This window comes from Lupinus angustifolius, chromosome LG09 (genome assembly GCF_001865875.1).
Source record: "Lupinus angustifolius cultivar Tanjil chromosome LG09, LupAngTanjil_v1.0, whole genome shotgun sequence".
NCBI lineage: Eukaryota > Viridiplantae > Streptophyta > Magnoliopsida > Fabales > Fabaceae > Lupinus > Lupinus angustifolius.
The window spans coordinates 14,892,482-14,912,048 of NC_032017.1; the positions used below are offsets into that span (position 1 = coordinate 14,892,482).

At 34.8% G+C, this 19,567-nt stretch overlaps 1 protein-coding gene across 1 annotated transcript; it reads left to right on the plus strand.

The window, feature by feature from the left end:
- Positions 2,921 to 12,457, plus strand: LOC109356442 (uncharacterized protein At1g04910-like). The gene is made up of 8 exons (XM_019599763.1): positions 2,921 to 3,266; positions 3,867 to 3,934; positions 4,037 to 4,125; positions 4,833 to 4,998; positions 5,195 to 5,484; positions 11,437 to 11,641; positions 11,737 to 11,894; positions 12,069 to 12,457. The coding sequence occupies exons 1-8, from the start codon at positions 2,921 to 2,923 to the stop codon at positions 12,301 to 12,303; spliced, it is 1,557 nt and encodes a 518-aa protein (XP_019455308.1). The 3' UTR covers positions 12,304 to 12,457.

Genomic DNA, 19,567 nt, shown 5'->3' on the forward strand with positions numbered 1-19,567 from the left:
CACATTCAGCACTTGATTTCAAAATCCCAGAAGAAATTTGGTCAGGTAATCCTGTTGATTATTCTAACTTAAGAATCTTTGGATGTCCTGCTTATGCACATGTTAATGATGGTAAATTAGCTCCAAGAGCTGTTGAGTGCATATTTCTTGGTTATGCATCTGAGTCTAAAGGATATCGCTTATGGTATTCTGATGCAAAGTCACGGAAATTAATTCTTAGCAGAGATGTGACTTTTAATGAGGATGCATTTTTATCTTCTGGAAAACAATCTATTGTGTCTTCTTCTACTAGTACAGGTAATCTACAGGGTACTAGCGAGAAGGTGGAGTTGATAGTGAAACCTACAGTTCCTAATGTTGATGTTCCATCTTCCTCTACAAATCAATCTAGCATTGATGATCATTATGTTGATTGTGATGACAGTACAACTTCTCCTATTCATCAGCAAGAAGATGATTATTGTATTGCTCGAGACAGAACCAGAAGACTAATTAAAAGGCCAGCTAGATACACTGATGGTGATAATTTAATTGCTTATGCATTGTCAGTTGCACAAGAGGTAAATGATGATGTTGAACCTGCCAGCTATACAGAAGCTGTTTCTTGTGTTGATTCGTCACAGTGGCTAGTGGCTATGAATGAAGAGATTGAAAGTCTTCATAAGAATGGTACTTGGGCTTTGACAGAGCTTCCCGAAGGCAAACGACCATTACGATGTAAATGGATCTATAAGAAGAAAGACGGTATTCCCGGGGTTGAAGATCCAAGATGCAAAGCACGACTAGTTGTTAAAGGTTTTAATCAAAAGGAAGGTATTGACTTTAATGAGATATTCTCACCTGTTGTTCGTCATACTTCTATACGTGTTTTGCTTGCTTTTGTTGCTTTATTTGATTTGGAGTTGGAGCAACTTGATGTAAAGACAGCTTTTCTACATGGAGAGCTGGAAGAAGAAATTTACATGGAACAACCTGAAGGATTTATTGTTCCTGATAAGGAGCATCTTGTCTGTCGATTGAAGAAATCATTATATGGCCTTAAGCAAGCTCCCAGACAATGGTACATGAGGTTTGATTCTTTTATGATTGGGCAAGGTTATTGCAGGAGTCAATTTGATGACTGTATTTATTTCCAGAAATTTCCAAATGAATCATTCATATACTTGTTACTGTATGTTGATGATATGCTAATTGCTTCACGTGACAAGTCTTTGATCCGGAAATTGAAAATTCAACTCAATAATGAGTTTGAGATGAAAGAATTAGGTGCAGCCAAGAAAATTCTTGGTATGGAGATTCACAGGGATCGTCAAGCTGGTAAATTGTTTTTATCCCAAGAGAAATATATTGAAAGAGTGCTTGAAAGGTTTAATATGAATAATTGTAAACCTGTTTCTACTCCACTTGCTGCACATTTCAAGTTATCTTTAGATCTTTGCCCACATACAGAGGAAGAGATGGAGCGTATGTCACATATTCCTTATGCTAGTGCAGTTGGTAGTCTTATGTATGCTATGGTGTGCACTAGACCTGATTTAGCATATGCTGTTAGCATGGTAAGTCGATATATGCATAATCCTGGAAAGGATCATTGGAGTGCTGTAAAATGGATTTTTCGGTATCTAAAAGGTACTTCTGGTATTGGCTTGGTATTTGACAGAAACAAGGCTACAACTGATGACGTTGTAGGTTATGTTGATTCGGATTATGGTGGTGATATTGACAGAAGGAGGTCTCTTTCTGGTTACATCTTTACTCTCTGTAATAGTGCTATTAGCTGGAAAGCTACTCTTCAGTCCATTGCTGCATTGTCTACGACTGAAGCAGAATATATTTCAGCAACGGAGGGTGTGAAGGAGGCTATTTGGCTCCGAGGTTTGGTAAATGAACTTGGTCTAATACAGGGTGTTCTTACAGTGTTTTGTGATAGTCAAAGTGCTATTCATTTGACCAGGAATAATCGTTATCATGACAAGACCAAACACATTGATATAAAACGTCACTTTATCCGAGATATTTCTATGCATTAAAAGAATTTTATGACTATTTTATGGCTCTCTCTAAAGACATTTTGTGTCACTTTTATGGCTTTGTTTCCAAGCATCCAGTGTTTGGAATCCAAGATAGCAAGACTTTGCTTGCCTATAAAAGGACACATATAGAGAGCTTCAAAATCATCTTCACAACACACAACATCTCTTTCATTTACACATATATTGTGAGTGCATTCTTGGAGAGAATTCTTGTTCTACTTGAGAGAGTATTTGTGAGAAAACATATTGTCATTTGTCCTCATCATTATAAGAGGATTTCTTGTACTCTTCTTTTTTACATAGTGGAATTTTGCTCTTGATCGCCCGTGGTTTTTTCCTCTCACACTGAGGGGTTTTTCCACGTTAAATCTTGTGTGTTATTTTCTTTATCCTTTACTTGCTTCTCTTTTGTTCTCAATTGATTCAATCCTGTGCTTCCGCATTGTGCTCTAACCTTAACAGATTTGATAATCAGTACAATATTAATAACACTGGTAAACTCGATTTCAATATAATTCATATTATTATAAAGTAATTTATGACAATTTCTAAACTATTACTAATTTAATAATAATTCCAAAACAAGTAACAGCAGACAAATAACAATTTCCACAGTATTGTTTACTTATTTTTCGGTTTACAAAAAATAAATTAGTTTCCTTATAACAGTTGTCAACTTTTGGTACATAATAAACTCTATGAGGGAAGACATAAATTCAGTCTTGATTCTTGAAGAAAAGGAAAATGAAGTCAGCAACATATAAAGGCTCATGTGTACCTCTAAAATATGTACCCTTAAGATTTTTGCTATAAATACACATCCTCATGTTCTATGCAAATTTAGTGGTGTTGGTTTATATAAACATTATGAGAAGAAACACTCCAAAATGCTCAACAGAAAGGTTACTTTTGAGGATCAAGAGTTAGAGGAGGATACAATGGAGAAGCCTTATGTTAAGATGAATTTTTTTGCAGTGTTTAAAGGTGAAATTCTCAAGAGTTTGAAGGCTGAGAAATTGAGAGGGTTGTTGTTACATGATGGCATTAAGGGTGAAAAGATCAGGTTCTTCATGATTACTAGGATGAGATCATCATCAAGGTATAAGGTTTGGGCATGTAGAGTTGTTTATGCATTGCTACTTTGGACCATTGCAATGCAGTTCAAAGGCTTTGGTGAACTCATAATTCCCAAGTTTTTCCACACTCACTGTGCATTCTCTTTCCCACCTAAGAGTATGTATCTTTCTAGCAATATTAGTTATTCAGGAAATGAGCATTATTTAGAGAAAATTTCATTCTTTTCACTACTCTATATTGTTTCATTTTATTTTCTATGATTGCTTTATCATGAATGATGTGAGCTTGTGAGGATGAGCTTTATCATGAAATATGTAAGGGTGAGTCTCACTACAACGATAATATCATTATCTTCTAACTCAAGATTATATTTAAAAACAATCTCTTACACTTATATAGGATAAGATTACTTGACTACTTACAAATACATGTATCTTCCTTGAAAAATGAAACTGTCGCATAGTTTATTTCGAATAGTAATTAGAATCATATGATATGATTGTTTAAGATTATAAGAAAATGATACTTTTTATATAGTAAGAAATCATAAAGAATTAATTAATGATATTTATATTGATAGCACATAAACAAAGGATTTGCCTTTCTCTGTCTACTCCTGTGTAATAACTGAAAATCAATCATATTAATGTGTACATCTTGTTTTTCTAAATCAAGTAAGGACAAATAAACTCTTGTTCTTGAATGTCATCAAAGAATAGCATAACGAAATATATTATATACTATTTGTCCATGCAGGGATTTATGAGAATAATGGGTATTTATTGGTTTCTTCCAATGGAGGTTTGAATCAAATGCGAGCTGGAGTAAGCTTTTGATCTACTCAATCACCCTTTACTGTATTTGCATAATTGTTCCCTGCAATTGTGGACCTTAATGGATATATTTCCTTCATTATTGTGCTGCAGATATGTGACATGGTTGCTATAGCAAGATATTTGAATGTCACACTAGTAGTTCCTGATCTGGATAATACTTCCTTTTGGAATGACCATAGGTAAGTGAAAGTTTCATTCTTTTCACTACTCTAAATTAAATTTATACTCTCTTTTTTAAATTACATATAAAACTTGAATTTTTAACTTTTTTTTTGAGTAATCACATCTACTAACTAGCCTATTACATTCTATAATTATTTACCACAAAAATGATAGTTGTACAACTCAATTAAAAAATTGCAAGAGATAACTTTTTTGTTTTATAGCACAGAATATCAATATTCTACATCATAAAAGCCAAAAGTTGTCCCATGAGAATGTACATATAATATTGTTGATGCACTGCCCAAATGATAGTAGTGCCCTGAGCTCGCATAGTTTTTAAAGGATACACGATGACTCATTAAAAACATATTCACATGGACAAAATATGAAGGTATAAGTTGAAGTCTTAAATCAATAATTATTGTCATTAAAAAATTGTAGGTATAAGGGAAAATTCGTAGCTATAAACATTTATAGCTATGGACAGATTCTAAAGATATAGGTTGAAGTTTTATACCAATCATTACTAAAACATATAATAATGTGAAAACCGTAAGTATAATAACTTATAGATACAAATGTTTATTGGCAAAAGTTTTTTAAGATATACCTACTCTTTTTTCTTTTACCAACGATTTCCCGTAGTGGTTGAGCATGCTAGGTAGCTATGTGGTTTAGTAAAAAGGAAATTACTCATTAAAAACTGTGATTGTGATTGCAGCCAATTCAAAGATATATTCGATGTGGATTATTTCATTGCATCTTTGAGAGATGAGGTTCAGATACTGAAAGAACTACCTCCCAAGCAAAAGAAGAAAGTTGAATTAGAGTCCCTTTATTCCATGCCACCAATTAGTTGGTCTAATATGACATATTACTATAATGTGGTATGTTACTTGATCTTATCACAAATTATGTCTCAAATCATATTTCATATGAATAATAATGAAACAAAAACAGAAAAAAATAATAAAACTGAAGTTTTTTAATGACAACATATCTTTTACTTACTCAAATTTTGTTATATATCATGTCAAATTATATGAAAACTAAACTTCAATATTGGTATTAAAAAACATACAGATTCTTCCTCGTATTAAAACAAATGAGGTTGTACATTTCACTAAAACTGATGCAAGACTTGCAAACAATGGGATCCCTAAGGAAGTTCAGAAACTTAGGTGCAGAGTGAACTATCATGCTTTGAGATTCACTCCTTCAATTCATAAATTGGCCAAGAAGATTGTTAGAATTCTTAAGGAAAGAGGAGCTTTCTTATCACTTCATCTTAGATATGAAATGGACATGATAGCTTTCTCTGGTTGCAATGAAGGTTGCAATAAGGAAGAGATTGATGAGTTAACAAAAATGAGGTAACTACCACTGTTCATTCTTTACCACAGGAAAATAAATAATAATTCTAGTGTTCTGTATCAAATTACAGTTATACCATCATCAATGCAGCTGCAATTGCATTTATGATGTGATTGTAGAGATTGCCAATACCCTAATATTACGTTGAATGTTTTAAATTGTGGGTATAATCATAATTATGGTTGCTATGATTATGTTCATGGTGGTTGTTGCGATATAGATTACAGCTATTACTGGGGTGTGAATATTTTCGTAGTTAAAAAACATTTTTGAATTCAATGTGGTTGCGTTTCAGTTTGACGCAATTGTATCGTTGTGATTCGATGTCATATGTTTCTCTCCAATCCACCACAGATTCGGGCTCTACCACTAACTCATACTCTTCATTCAACAGTGGGGGAAGATGTTGAGGTTGCTGGTTAGATTTGACAACCTTCTTTAGCAAAGATACATGAAAGACAAGATGTATCTTAGCTAGTTTAGGGAGATCCAATTTGTAGGCTACATGACTTACTCTGCTTTCAATTTGTAGGCTACATGACTTAAGTCTATAAGGTTGTATCTTCAAGTACACCCAATTCCCTTCTTGAAATTCTACATCTCCTCTATGCTTATCAACTTGTCTCTTCATTTGATCCTGGGTTTTGAGCAAATTTTGTTTGAGCTCCCCTAAAATGAGGTCCCTCTGGTGCATCATTTGATTAACATTTTCAATTTTGGATGGGAATTCCCCAGCTTTCATCAACATAGGAGGGTCCCTTCCATAAAGAGCCTTGAAAGGTATCATACCAATAGAGCCATGGTAAGTGGTATTGTACCAAAATTTTGCCCAAGACAACTAGTACAACACTATTTGGGCTTTGGTCCAGCAAAACAACTCCGATAATTCTCTAAACACCTATTAATCACCTCTGTTTGACCATATGTTTGAGGATGGTAAGAGGTACTGAGCTTCAACTTGTTCCAGCCAATCTAAACAACTCCTTCCAGAATTGGCTTATAAAAATAAGATCTTTGTCTGATATGATAGAAGTAGGGAAACCATGCAACTTCACTACTTCACTAACAAATACCACAACAACTTCCTTGACAGAATAAGGATGGCCCAATGCATAAAAATGAATATACTTTGTTAGCCCCTATTAACTACCACAAAAATGGTATCCTTATCTTGACTTCTAGGCAGCCCACCCACAAAATCCATTGATATGTCCATCCATACTTATGTTGGAATAGGGAGTGGCTGCAACAGTCTCGTTGGAGTTAGAGTAGAGTACTTGTTCCTTTAGCAAGTGTCACAACCTTCAACAAACTTTTTAATATATGTCTTCATACCCTTCCAATAAACACAACCAACTATTCTTTTGTAAGTTCTAAAGAATCCTTAGTGTCCTCCAAAAGGGGTCTCATGACATTCCTTCATAATCAGAGGAATTCTATTGGAATCCCTTGAGATCACAAGCTTGCCCTCATACAACAACATTCCTCCTTTAAATTCAAACCCTTCATGACTATCTGGAAGTATGAGGAGTTCATGAATAACCTACTTCAACTTAGGATCTTGTTCCACTTCTTGATTCCACCCTTCCAAATCAGCCACCGATACTAAAGAGATAGCAGAATACATCAGAATACATCCTTTTTCTTGAAATGGCATCAACTACAGAATTCTCCTTCCCAGACTTGTATCGGATCTCAAAATCCATACTTAACAGTTTAACATCCCATTTAAACTATTCAGTTGTAAATAACCTCTGATCATTGAGAAACTTGAGGCTTTTTTATCAGTCCTTATTATGAAGTGCCTCCCTAGCAAGTAGTGCCTCCACTTTTGCACTACATGCACCACTACCTTCAACTCCCTTTCATAAACAGACCTTCACTGAGCCCTAATGGATAATCCCTGAATCCAAAAGTCCAAAGGCTTTCCCCCTTGCATCAAAACTGCTCATAAACCTTTACTAGATGCATTAGTTTCTACTACAAACACCTGAGAAAAATCTAGAACAGCTAGTAGAGGTAGGTTATTCATAGATGCTTTCAATGCTTCAAAAGCTTGAATGGCTTGCTCTGTCCAACTATAGTTGTCTTTTTTCAATAAATCAGTCAAGGTCTTGCTATTCTACCTTAATCTCTTACAAACATCCTGTAGTATCCAATCAAGCCCAAAAAAACCCCTTAATCCTTTGATGTGTTTAGGTATAGGCCAAGAACTAATAGCCTCTACCTTAGAAGGATCAACTTCCACCCTTTGGCCAGAGATGACATGGCTTAAATACTCTAACCTTTCTGGAGCAAAAGTGCATCTTTTTTCTGTTTGCCTTAAGAAAGTTAGTTTGTAAAACTTCCAAAACCTGCTGCAAATGCCTCACATGTGCGGGAAGACCCTTACTGAATATTAGGATGTCATCAAAGAATACTAACACAAATTTCCTCAAAAACTTCTGTAATACCTCATTCATCATGGCTTGGAAAGTAGAAGAGGCATTAGTGAGGCCAAAAGGATTGACAACAAACTCATAATGCCCCTCATGAGTTTTGAAAGCAGTCTTTTCAATATCCTCATCCCTCATCCTTATCTAATGATACCCAGACTTCAAATCAAGCTAAGAAAAAATATGAGCACCCCCCCCCCAACTCAACTAATAATTCCTCAATAATAGGAATTGGAAACTTACTTGGGATGGTAACCTTATTTAAGGCCTTGTAGTCTACACAAAATCTCTACCCCATCTTTTTTCTTGACCAAAATGATAGGACTGGAATAAGGGCTAATGCTAGGCCTTATAACCCCTGCCATAAGCATCTCCAACCCTAACCTTTCAATCTTAGTCTTCTAGTAGTGAAGGTATTTATAGGGCCTCAAATTAGGGATTTTTGCCCCCTCCTTAAGATGGATAGCATGATCATGCCTTCTTCTGGGAGGAAGACCCTTAGGGTCCTCAAACAGTACTTCACACTAGTTCAACACCTCTGCGATTTCAGTAGGAATGGTTGTCTAAGCAGTACTGGCCCCCTATAGTTCTCTGTAGTATATCATCAACCTTTCTCCTTCTTCCTTGAAGACTTGCATAAAGGCTCATAGAGACAACTGAGATTTAGTCAATGCACGGTCCCCCTTGATCTGATGGACTGTGCCCCCTCTCCTCAAGGTTAATTCAAATTTACTAAAATATGCTTGGACCTCCCCTAAGTTGACCAACCATTCCAATCCCAACACCACATCCACTCCTTTCAGCTCAAACAAATAGACCTCTTATACTACCTCTAGCCCTTGTACACTCAACTTCAATGCTGCACACTTGTCTTGACATTGAATCTTGTGACCATCCCCTACCTCAAATACGTACTGGGAGTGGACTGCACCACTAAATTCAAACTACTCACTAACTATGGGGAGATTAAGTTATGGGAGGCTCCACAGTCAATCAAAATCACTACTTCCATGTTCTCCAAACACCCAACTACCTTCGAGGACTTTGTAGAAGTCAACCCAATCATGGCACATAAGGACAACTGCAGAGATTGCAAGTTAGTCACCAACACATCTCCTGTATCCAACTCCTCTTCATCTTCTAACTAGGGATGGCAAAAAAACTGTACATGTGGGTACTCGCGTGTAAAACCCATACGGGTGCGGGTCACAAATGGGTACTCGCAGATTTTACAAACGAGTTTTTAAAAATACTCGTAGGATATACGAATGCGTATGAGTATTATGGTACATGTACTTGTGGTTACCTGTTATTTATATGATTACTATATTATCTTTAATTAAAATAAAAAATACACTATCATAACCTTTATTATACTATGTACATCTTTTCCTTTTACTTTATTTACATTTTTTACCTTGTTTATATCTTTTATTGAATTTGATGATGAAACACCCTACAAATATTATTATATGTGTAGCAACACACATGTCTTGCAAAAAAATATATATACTTGTTGTTAAGAAAATGGGAACAACAAACCACACAAATAGAAAACACCAATAGATTTAGCATTTTTGTCAAATATTCAATCAAAAGGCACAAAAATAATTAAGTTTCATCTCATTTGAAACATAATAGAAGTAGGAAGTTAGAAATTCATTTATAATATAGGAAATCTGTGGGTACTCGTTGTACTCATAGTTACCCAGAAATACCCACGAAAAACCCGCACGCAGGTACCTGTACAAGTACGAGCGGGTATGGGTAATGCTCTTCTATTTTGAAACGGATAGCGGGTAGCTGCTACCCGTACCCGCCCGTGCCCGTTGTCATCCCTACCTCTAACAGGATCATCATGAGTTGTCTATTCTTACACCTATGTTCCATGCTATAGGGTTCATCACACCTAAAACATAATCCATTTTCCCTCTTCTCCCTCAATTCAACCCATGTTAGATGTTTGAACACTTCCCCTCTATTTTAGAGCTAGCTGCAGCAGGTGCTTTAACAGAGGCACTAATATTAGAAGATGGTTCAGCCTTCTTCTCCCCCCAGGTTTGGTCTCAACAATGACTAACCTGCTGGGGTAAGTACTCCTAGAATAGTTAGGATTCCTAGGATAGAAATTATGATTTTGCTTCTTTTGCAAAACTACATTTTTCACTTCAATCATAAGGAAATTTTGGATTACCTTAGAGAGTTTTGGATGTTCATATAGTCTCACTTCAGCCCTAACCTCCTCCTTTAGACCATTTAGGAAGATTCCCTTGACAAACTCATGATCAATTTCTTTAAGAGCCCCAACATACTTTTCAAATTCCTCAATATAGTCTACCACTAACCTTATTTGTTTCAAAGCCAACAACTACTCAAATGGGTTTTGGACCATTGAAGGCTGAAATCTCTTCACTACAACTATCTTGAATCCCTCCCAAGATGAATGGGATTACATCTGTTCCACCAATGATACTAGCTGAGTGCTTTCCCTTCTAAGGTCATCAAAGTAGCTTGCATTTTCTCTTCCTCTGTGACATTCTTCAATAGGAAATATATTTCCAACCTTTAAATCCACCCAAAAGCCTCATCCTCCGATAAGATTGGAATTTCCAACTTCCTCCATCTCTCTCTTCCTCGAAAATCAGGCAATTCATGTTCTCCCCCGGTTCCACTCCCTTCTTCCTGGAAATTAGGAACCCTAGGTCTCATGGTAAGTTGAGCAATTACCTCTTCCAGTCTCTTGGTTCTCGCTTCATTCACTCCCAACATGGGTCATTGTTTCTCTCTTTCACACCTCATCTCTTCTAGTTCTTGGATCCAATCCTTTACTAATCTAGCCATTCCTCTTGTTGATACCATAAGCCAATTGCGTAGCATAATTGCGTTTTTAGGGCACCCGAGTGGTGCTCTGATACCAGTGTTAGAATTGATAATTTGAGTAAAAAAAAGAATGAAGAAAAGTAGAACTAAGTAAAGAAGAAATTCAAGATCAGAAACTTGATCTTGAAGGAATTCTATGTATATTTCCTTTGTGTATGAAAGCTTAAAGCTTGAGTTACAATGGAGAAGAAATTCCTAAGTAACTGTTCCTTTCCACTTAACAAATCAAAAAACTACCCCAAACCACATGGTTAATCCTATTTATTAGATTTTCCTCCATTTCTAGCTAACTAACAATTCATAACAGAAAACTAACTCATTCCCTTCTTACTTCTTCTAATATACATGTGTTTGATAGGGGATTTTACCACCCTTGTCCTATCATCATACCATAATTGCGGTATGATGTGAATATGACGATCACTGTAACTATAATATTGTATTCCCATCATGTAATGCACTTAACAATTTGAATCAGTGTTTATGGTCGTAATCGCGATTGTGGATCTCAATTTAAAACCATTATTTGCACATGAATTTTACACTCTAACCAAGTTTTTCTCTATTTTATATGTATTTCCATAAGTGGAAAGTGATTTTAATGCACATTTCTCATTACTATTGAAAATTCTTTAGATATGCTTATACATGGTGGAAAGAGAAGGAAATAAATTCTGAGAAGAAAAGGACAGAAGGTTTGTGCCCTCTAACTCCTGAGGAAATTGCTCTAACAATGCGTGCATTGGACATTGATCGTAATATTCAAGTTTATATTGCTGCTGGTGATATATACAAATCAGAGAAAAGAATGAAAACTCTCAAAGAAGCCTTCCCAAATTTGGTTAGTAAATAAAACAACTTCTAAACTTCAATTAACATTTTCTTCATTTTCTAAAGAAAATGATCATTGGATTTATTGTATGTATCACTCAATAGGTTAAGAAGGAAACATTATTGGAACCCTCAGAACTTGATCCTTTCCGGAACCATTCAAACCAAATGGCAGCATTGGATTATTATGTGTCACTAGAAAGTGATATTTTTGTTCCATCACACAGAGGGAACATGGCAAATTTGGTTGAAGGCCACAGAAGGTACATCAATTGTTTTTTGTGCATTAGCAATAAGAAGCATTAACATATACATGTGGTTCTCATTTTTTAACCATACATTAATCTAAGAGAAAAATATATATATATTTGACCACATACTAACTATATAAAACTTTTTACACTGATAATACATACATATTATACTTATGCTTTTAGGTACTTGGGATTCAAGAAGACAATTCTTTTAGACAAAAAATTTCTTGTTCAAGTCATAGACCAATACAAAAATGGGACCATAAATTGGAATGAATTCTCTACTTCAGTGAAGACAGCTCATGCTGACCGTGTAGGGAAACCAATTACAAGATCAGTAATGCCTGGGAAACCAAAGGAAGAGGATTATTTCTACACAAACCCTCAAGAGTGCTTCTCAAATGTTGATGGAACATAAGGTTGCCCCTCATGCAAGCTAAATATTTTATGCTCTTTCTCATGATGAAATGGAACATGAATGAGAAGGATTAAATTCAAATATGGATCACAAACACTGATTATATCTGTCATGTGGGTTTTCATTTTTTGAATCAGTTTTTTTTTTGAGTCTGTGTATATGGGTAATTTGAAATTCGATATTTGATTGCATAATGCATAATACGTAATGAAATATATGTAATTGAATTTTTCATTCTATTATTTGGACTATGTTTATATCACTAAGCTGAATATAAGTCTTGATTCATCTTATCTCCTTCAAAGAAATGATTAACTATGCTTAACTTTGTGAATTCAATGGAAGATAATTAGATAAACGACATATCAAGAATTTCATATAATGTTAGTTAATATTTTGGGTAAAAATACATTTTGGCTCATCAGCACTTTGCATCCTATGTTGAGTGTTTGGTGGATATATATGAAAGGGATTTTAATTCGACTAGCGGGTTTATTTGATAAAAATAAGCATGTAACTTTATTTGAATAGTGTGGATTTTAATTTCAAAAAATCACCTGGCTCATAAGACTTGATTTGGGAAGCTCCTCAAAATGATTGATGTTTTATAATCTCATGACTTGTAAGTTTTTCACACTCACACCCTTCTACCATTTTCAGTTAGTTTATCAATTACCTTTACCAAAAATACTAAACTTATCATTTACCCTTCATCTCATGCAACGAGTTGGTTAAAAGTCCATGCACTAAGATAATTATAATATCATGTTAATTATAACTCTAATGTTATATTGTTTCATAACTATAATATTATTTTAATCAATAATTGTGATGTTTTGTTGTTAAATATTTATATTATATTATTAATTGTGATGTTGATTAAACAGTTTTTATAAAATATTTTTTTATCATGATATTAAAGTAGTACTTTGTTTTTTTATATTTGTTTGATAGTCTAAATAATATGCAAATTGTCAAGTAGAGCACAATTGAAGTTTGTCTATGTTTTGATGAAGACAATGACTTAGTAAAAACTTGAAGATGATTCAACAAATCAACGTGCAGTGAATTCAAGAGTTTCATATCTAGAATAGGTTCTTTAATAGAGTTTTTCTGTAGAAATATAAGATGTGTGCCTTAGATATTGAGTCTAGGTTAGATAAACCTAGATGCAAGTCTCACAAGCTTTAAAAGTAATCATTTCATTTACATGAGACATTCCATCTAGATCATTATGTGTTCATGCATTAAGCATACATGTTACTTGTACATCTTAGGCATAATATATTGATAAAACATGTATAGTTGATAAGCATAACATATAGGTTGTTTACCATTTAATCAATAAGCTGAAAATGTCTCAGTTAATCAATTAAGAGATACATTAATCGATTAACGAGATTAGAGTTCCAACAGAAAACTGAAAACCAGAAAACAGTTATTTTCAACAACTCGTTAATCGATTAAATGAGTACTTAATCATTTAACTAGGACTCAGAATGATTTTCTATAAAGACTGTGATTTCAGAACGTGTATCATATCACATCATTCATTTTTAGAAATTGCAAGGTGCATATTTTTGTACTTAATTGTGTCATATAGGTGTGAAATGCAATGTTAGATAGTGAGATATAGTACCATGCTTAGGCTTTAAGTTGTCATTATATTGCATGTGGTTTATGTGTTAAACATTCCTATCTTTTCTTGCATGTTTTTCTTGCATTTCTTTAAGAGAATTTTAGAGTAGAAATTCTGTGTTTCTGCATTTTCATAAACTCATACATATTCATATTTTCTTGTGAGTTTTGTATATGGGTTTTAGTTGAGTTTTCATTGTAATATTTTGAGCAAAAATGTGTTTTATAAAACTCAGTTTTTTGTATTGTTTTGCATTAGAGAATTTGTCTCTTGGTGTCTTATCACCTAAGAGATTCAGTGTGTCTTCACCAAGACTTATAGGTCTTGAGTTTAGAACGAGTTCTTGGATGGGGCTAGATCATAAGAAAGGTTTTCTTGGGCGATTGAAAGAGAGTCAAACCAAGAAAGTGGGTTCTGGGATTCAAGAAAGGGTCGTCTAAGTGTTGTATCAGAAGTTTGCATGTAATTATACATTTTGTTCAATATTAGTGAAGAAAAATCTCTCGGGATCAGAAGGGGAGGCCTGAATGTAATTTGCAAGTGGGCACGCAAACGAACCAGGATAAAATTTTCGTGTTGTATGCTTTTTCTATCCCCAATCTCTTTACATTTCTAGTGTTATTATTGCATGATATTGGTTGATATTTTGGATACTGTTAGGTTGTTGTATCTAGTTTACTTCTGCATAAAAATATATGTTTTATATGTTCTTGAGCGTCGATGACTTGCTGTGCTAGAAGCCTGTCTGCATCTTGATATATTTGTATGCGTCAATCGATTAAGGCTTGGAGTTAATCGATTAACTTAGGCTTTTTCCAGAATAGGGCTTTGGTGCGAAAAGCGGTAATTGATAACCGCTACACCTATTCAATTCCCCTTCTAGGTGTGTTTTGTCCACTGATACCTAACAAGTGGTATCAGAGCTAGTACGTCGTGTTAGCTCAACCGCATACACGTGATCCTAAAGGGAAATTAAATGGGTTCCACTAACCCCTTCGGCGGTGATGGCGCATCCATTAACTGTCCTTCCGTGTTCAGTGGCGACGGATACGCCTACTGGAAAGTTCGAATGAAAATCTTTATATAAGTCATTGACTCGGATATTTGGGAATTCGTGGTCAACGGGCCTTTCATTCCACTACATTTAGTGGACGGTAAACCGAAAGAAAAACCCAAGAGTTTATGGACCGATGATGAACATAAAAAGGTTCAACACACCCTACGTGCTAAAAACATCATCATATCGGCCATGTCATATGATGAATTCTTTCGGGTTTCGCAATGCCAAAGTGCCAAGGAAATGTGGGGTACTTTACAAGTGACTTACGAAGGCACGAGCGAAGTCAAGCGTGCTAGGATGAATGTTCTGACACATGAGTACGAGCTGTTTCGTATGTTGTCGAGTGAATCTATCAGCGACATGCAAAAACGATTCACACATATAGTAAACCACTTATTTGCTCTAGACAAATCTTTCACCAAAGGAGAACTAACTAATAAAGTTTTACGTTGTCTTGACAGGAGATGGCAGCCTAAAGTCACAGCTATCATGGAATCCAAAGATCTTGACTTCATGCCTTTGGCAACACTGTTTAGGAAGCTTCAAGAGCATGAGATGGAACTTGGATGCTTGACAATGCATGAGGAATCATACCGCAAGAAGAAAGACATATCTCTTAAAGAAACAACGTCTCAACCTAGTGAAGAGAAAGAAGATGTTGAGTCTGATTCAGATATTTATGATGAAACATTAAGCATTCTCGTACGAAAATTTGGGAAGTTCTTAAAGAAGAAATAAGGTTTTAAATGGTTTCAGAAGAAAGAGGCGTGTGAATCAACTCGAAAAGGCAACAGTAATAAAGAGCGCTTCACTTGCCATGAGTGTGGTAAGCCGGGACACATGAGATTTCAATGTCCTACTTACCTCAAGAAAGTTGATTCGGAGAAGAGCACTCCCTGGGACTTCAAGTAAAAGAAGGCCTACATTGTCTAGAATGTACCAGAGGACGATACGACATAAAGCACCTCAGATGAGGAGGAGACCGCCAGGCTATGCCTAATGACTAGAACAAATGAAGCTTGCGACTCAAATAATTCAAAGGAAGCTAATAATGAGGTATACTCTAACACCTCATCTTCTTATGATGACTCACTTCCTTATGAGGACTTATATAACGCTTATGTCAAATTGCATGAGGAATTAAAAAAATTAGCTAGGATTAGTGCCGATAGAAGACGCGTAATCCTTCTAAATGAACAGAAAATAGTCCTATTACAGAAAGAATTAGACGAACTGAAACTTGAGAATGAAACCTTAGATCTAATATTTTCTTGTAATACAAGTGATTGCTCAAATGATAAATTATGTTAATCAACTGTCTGTGAGTCTTGCGAGACTTTGAGAAATGAATATTTGAAACTTAATGAAAAACTCGCAAAACTCATAGAGAGTCAGAACCAACTAGACACTATGCTTAGTCAAACTAGAACTGTTTGTGACCATACTAGATTAGGATATATCCCCCCTTTGCATAGGAAACGACCATATAAGAAACCTATAACTCGACCAAATAAAAAGTTTTATAATAAGAAAGTTCCTACATGTTTCTACTGTGTCACTCATGGCCACACTTCCAACTCCTGTTATATTAGGAAGTATGGCGTGCCGAGTGGTGTATACGCTTGGGTGAAAAAGGGAGATAACTCTCTGGTTAGTAATAGAAAAAGACCCAATATAAATTAGGTACTTAGAAGAAGCAAGTGATCTATTTTGCATATATGTCTATGAACACACGGACAACATTGGTATCTTTATAGTGGGTGTTCGAAGCATATGACTGGTGATAGAATGAAATTCCTAGATCTATCATTGAAGGAAAAATGTTTTGTCACGTATGGAGATAACGACAAAGAGAAGAGAAAGATCTTTCCTGATGATGTTGTAGATGCTTTAGAAGAAGCATACTCTAAGGATATGGACCAGGACAAAGAATAAGAAGCAGAGCAAATTGTCTAGGATGAGCATCAGGACTTTCCGATCGCGTGGAAGACCAAGAAAGATCGTCCACTTGATAAAGTTATAGGTGATATCTCTACGGGATTGGTAACCCGTAGTTCTTTACGTTTTTTATCTGTAGGTTAGATGATCATGTATTGTTAGTTCAAATATATGTTGATGATATAATTTTCGGATCTACTAACGACATTCTTTGTAAAGAATTTTCTGAGTACTTAATCGATTAACCAGGACTCGAAATGATTTTCTATAAAGACTGTGATTTTAGAACGTGTATCATATCACATCATTCATTTTTAGAAATTGCTAGGTGCATATTTTCGTGTTTAATTGTATCATATAGGTAGAGTAAAATGCATTGTGAGATAGAGAGATAGTATCGTGTTTAGGCTTTGATTGTCATCATATTGCATGTGGTTTATATGTTAAACATTCCTATCTTTTGTTGCATTTCTTTAAGAGAATTTTAAGGTAGAAGTTATGTGTTTCTGCATTTTCATAAACTCATACATTTTCATATTATCTTGTGAGTTTTATTTGAGTTTTCATTGTAATATTTTGAGCAAAAGTGTGCTTTATAAAACTCAGTTTTGTGTACTGTTTTGCATTAGGGAAATTGTCTCTTAGTGTCTTATCACCTAAGAGATTTGATGTGTCTTCACTGAGACTTAGAGGTCTTGAGTTTAGAACGAGTTCTTGGCTGGGGCTAGATCGCAAGAAAGGTTTTCTTGGATGATTGAAATAGAGTCAAACCAAGAAAGTGGGTTCTTGGATTCAAGAAGGGAGCGTCTAAGTGTTGTATTGAAAGTTTGTATATAACTATACATTCTGTTCAATATTAGTGAATAAAAATCTATCGAGGGGAGGACTGGATGTAGTTTACAAGTGGACACGCAAACGAACCAGGATAAAAAATTTGTGTTGCAGGCTTTTTCTATCCCTAATCTCTTTACATTTCAAGTCTTATTATTGCCTGATATTGGCTGATATTTTGGATACTGTTAGGTTGTTGTATCTAGTTTAGTTCTGTATAAAAGTATATGCTTTATCTGTTCTTGAACGTTGGTGACTTATTGTGCAAGAAGTATGTCTACATCTTGTTGTATTTGTATGCGTTAATAGATTAAGGCTTGAAGTTAATCGATTAACTGGGGCTTTTTCCAAAATAGGGCTTTGGTGCGAAAAGCGATAATTAATAACCGTTACACCTATTCAACCCCCTTCTAGGTGTGTTTTATCCACTGATACCTAATAATTATAGAAAACATAAGCACAATTGCATAAGTTATTCGCAATTATTTTTGAGAATTTTTTGATTTTTTTGGTATTCATTGATTCGTTGGGTATGCAAGGACTCCCAGGTATCTACACGAGTCCATTTGTAAAAGTTTAGGATGACAAACTTTGGTCAAACTCAAACATGAATTCGTCTAAACAATTTATAATATAGGCAAAAGTCATTATAAATGATTAAATAATAATGACTAAAATAAAAACTAATAAGATAAACATAAATTATGAATTAATTAAAATAAAAAATACTAACAAATTCTAAATAAGATGGGTGAATTTGGGGAGGTAGTGGATCTGGTATCTCTTCGGAAAAATCAGGGTATTGGTGGACGATTAACCTTGAGGAGGATGACACCTTGATGTCTGCTGAATGGAAGCTAGTGTGGAGGCTTAGGGTTCGAGAGAAAGTGAGAATGTTGTGTTGGTTGGATTTTTATGAGGCTTTACCTTCGAATGAGCTTCACTTTGATAGGAATATATCTACTAATCCTATGTGTTAGAGATGCAAGGCATGGATTGAGGATCTTATGAATATTTTTTGCGACTCATCTTACCCCTCCACTCTTTGGAATAGACTTGGTTGGTCTAATTCATCTTTCTGGGTTGCTCAGTCTTTTCGCTCTTGGATGCTAGACAACTGCTCTCATCGATATAGATTTCTCTTTTTGGCTAGTGTTTGGTGGGGTATGGAGAGGAAGAAATAATTCAATCCTCAGTATAGCTAGTTGGGATATTAATTAGAGTAAATTACACTAACACCCCCTGAGTTTTAGCGAAATTATACAAACCACCCCTCACATTTTTACACCTACACAAACCCCCCTAATTTTTATACTTTCATTACACTAATCACCCATGCATAAAAAATAAGTGTAATCTTTTAAACAAAAAATGTGATAAATGCAATTTAGTTAAACAAAACATGGTATATTGTGGAGACAAGTCCAAATAATATATGAGTCAATACCTCTTTATTATTTTTGGTTCGTTACGATATAGTATAAGAGCAATTTAAACAATATCTCTTTAGAATTGTTGATGCATTTTGTAACCAAAAATAATAAAGATACATTGATTTGTATATTATTTGGACTTGTCTCCACAATATATCATGTTTTGTTTAATTTATCACATTTTTTGTTTAAAAGATTACACTTATTTTTCATGCAGGGGCGGTCAGTGTAATGAAAGTATAAAAATTAGGGGGGTTTGTGTAGATTAGAAAAGTTAGAGGTAGTTTGTATAATTTTACTAAAATTCATGGGGTGTCAATGTAATTTACTCTATTAATTATGTTGTCCATAATGTTTATCATG

Bases quoted from the DNA above. Each gene is read 5' to 3' on its own strand.
- LOC109356442 (XM_019599763.1), top strand. From the start codon at position 2,921: ATGCTCAACAGAAAGGTTACTTTTGAGGATCAAGAGTTAGAGGAGGAT. The intron at 3,935-4,036 runs GTAAGCTTTTGA...ATTGTGCTGCAG, and splicing joins TGAATCAAATGCGAGCTGGA to ATATGTGACATGGTTGCTAT. The intron at 4,999-5,194 runs GTATGTTACTTG...AAAAACATACAG, and splicing joins TGACATATTACTATAATGTG to ATTCTTCCTCGTATTAAAAC.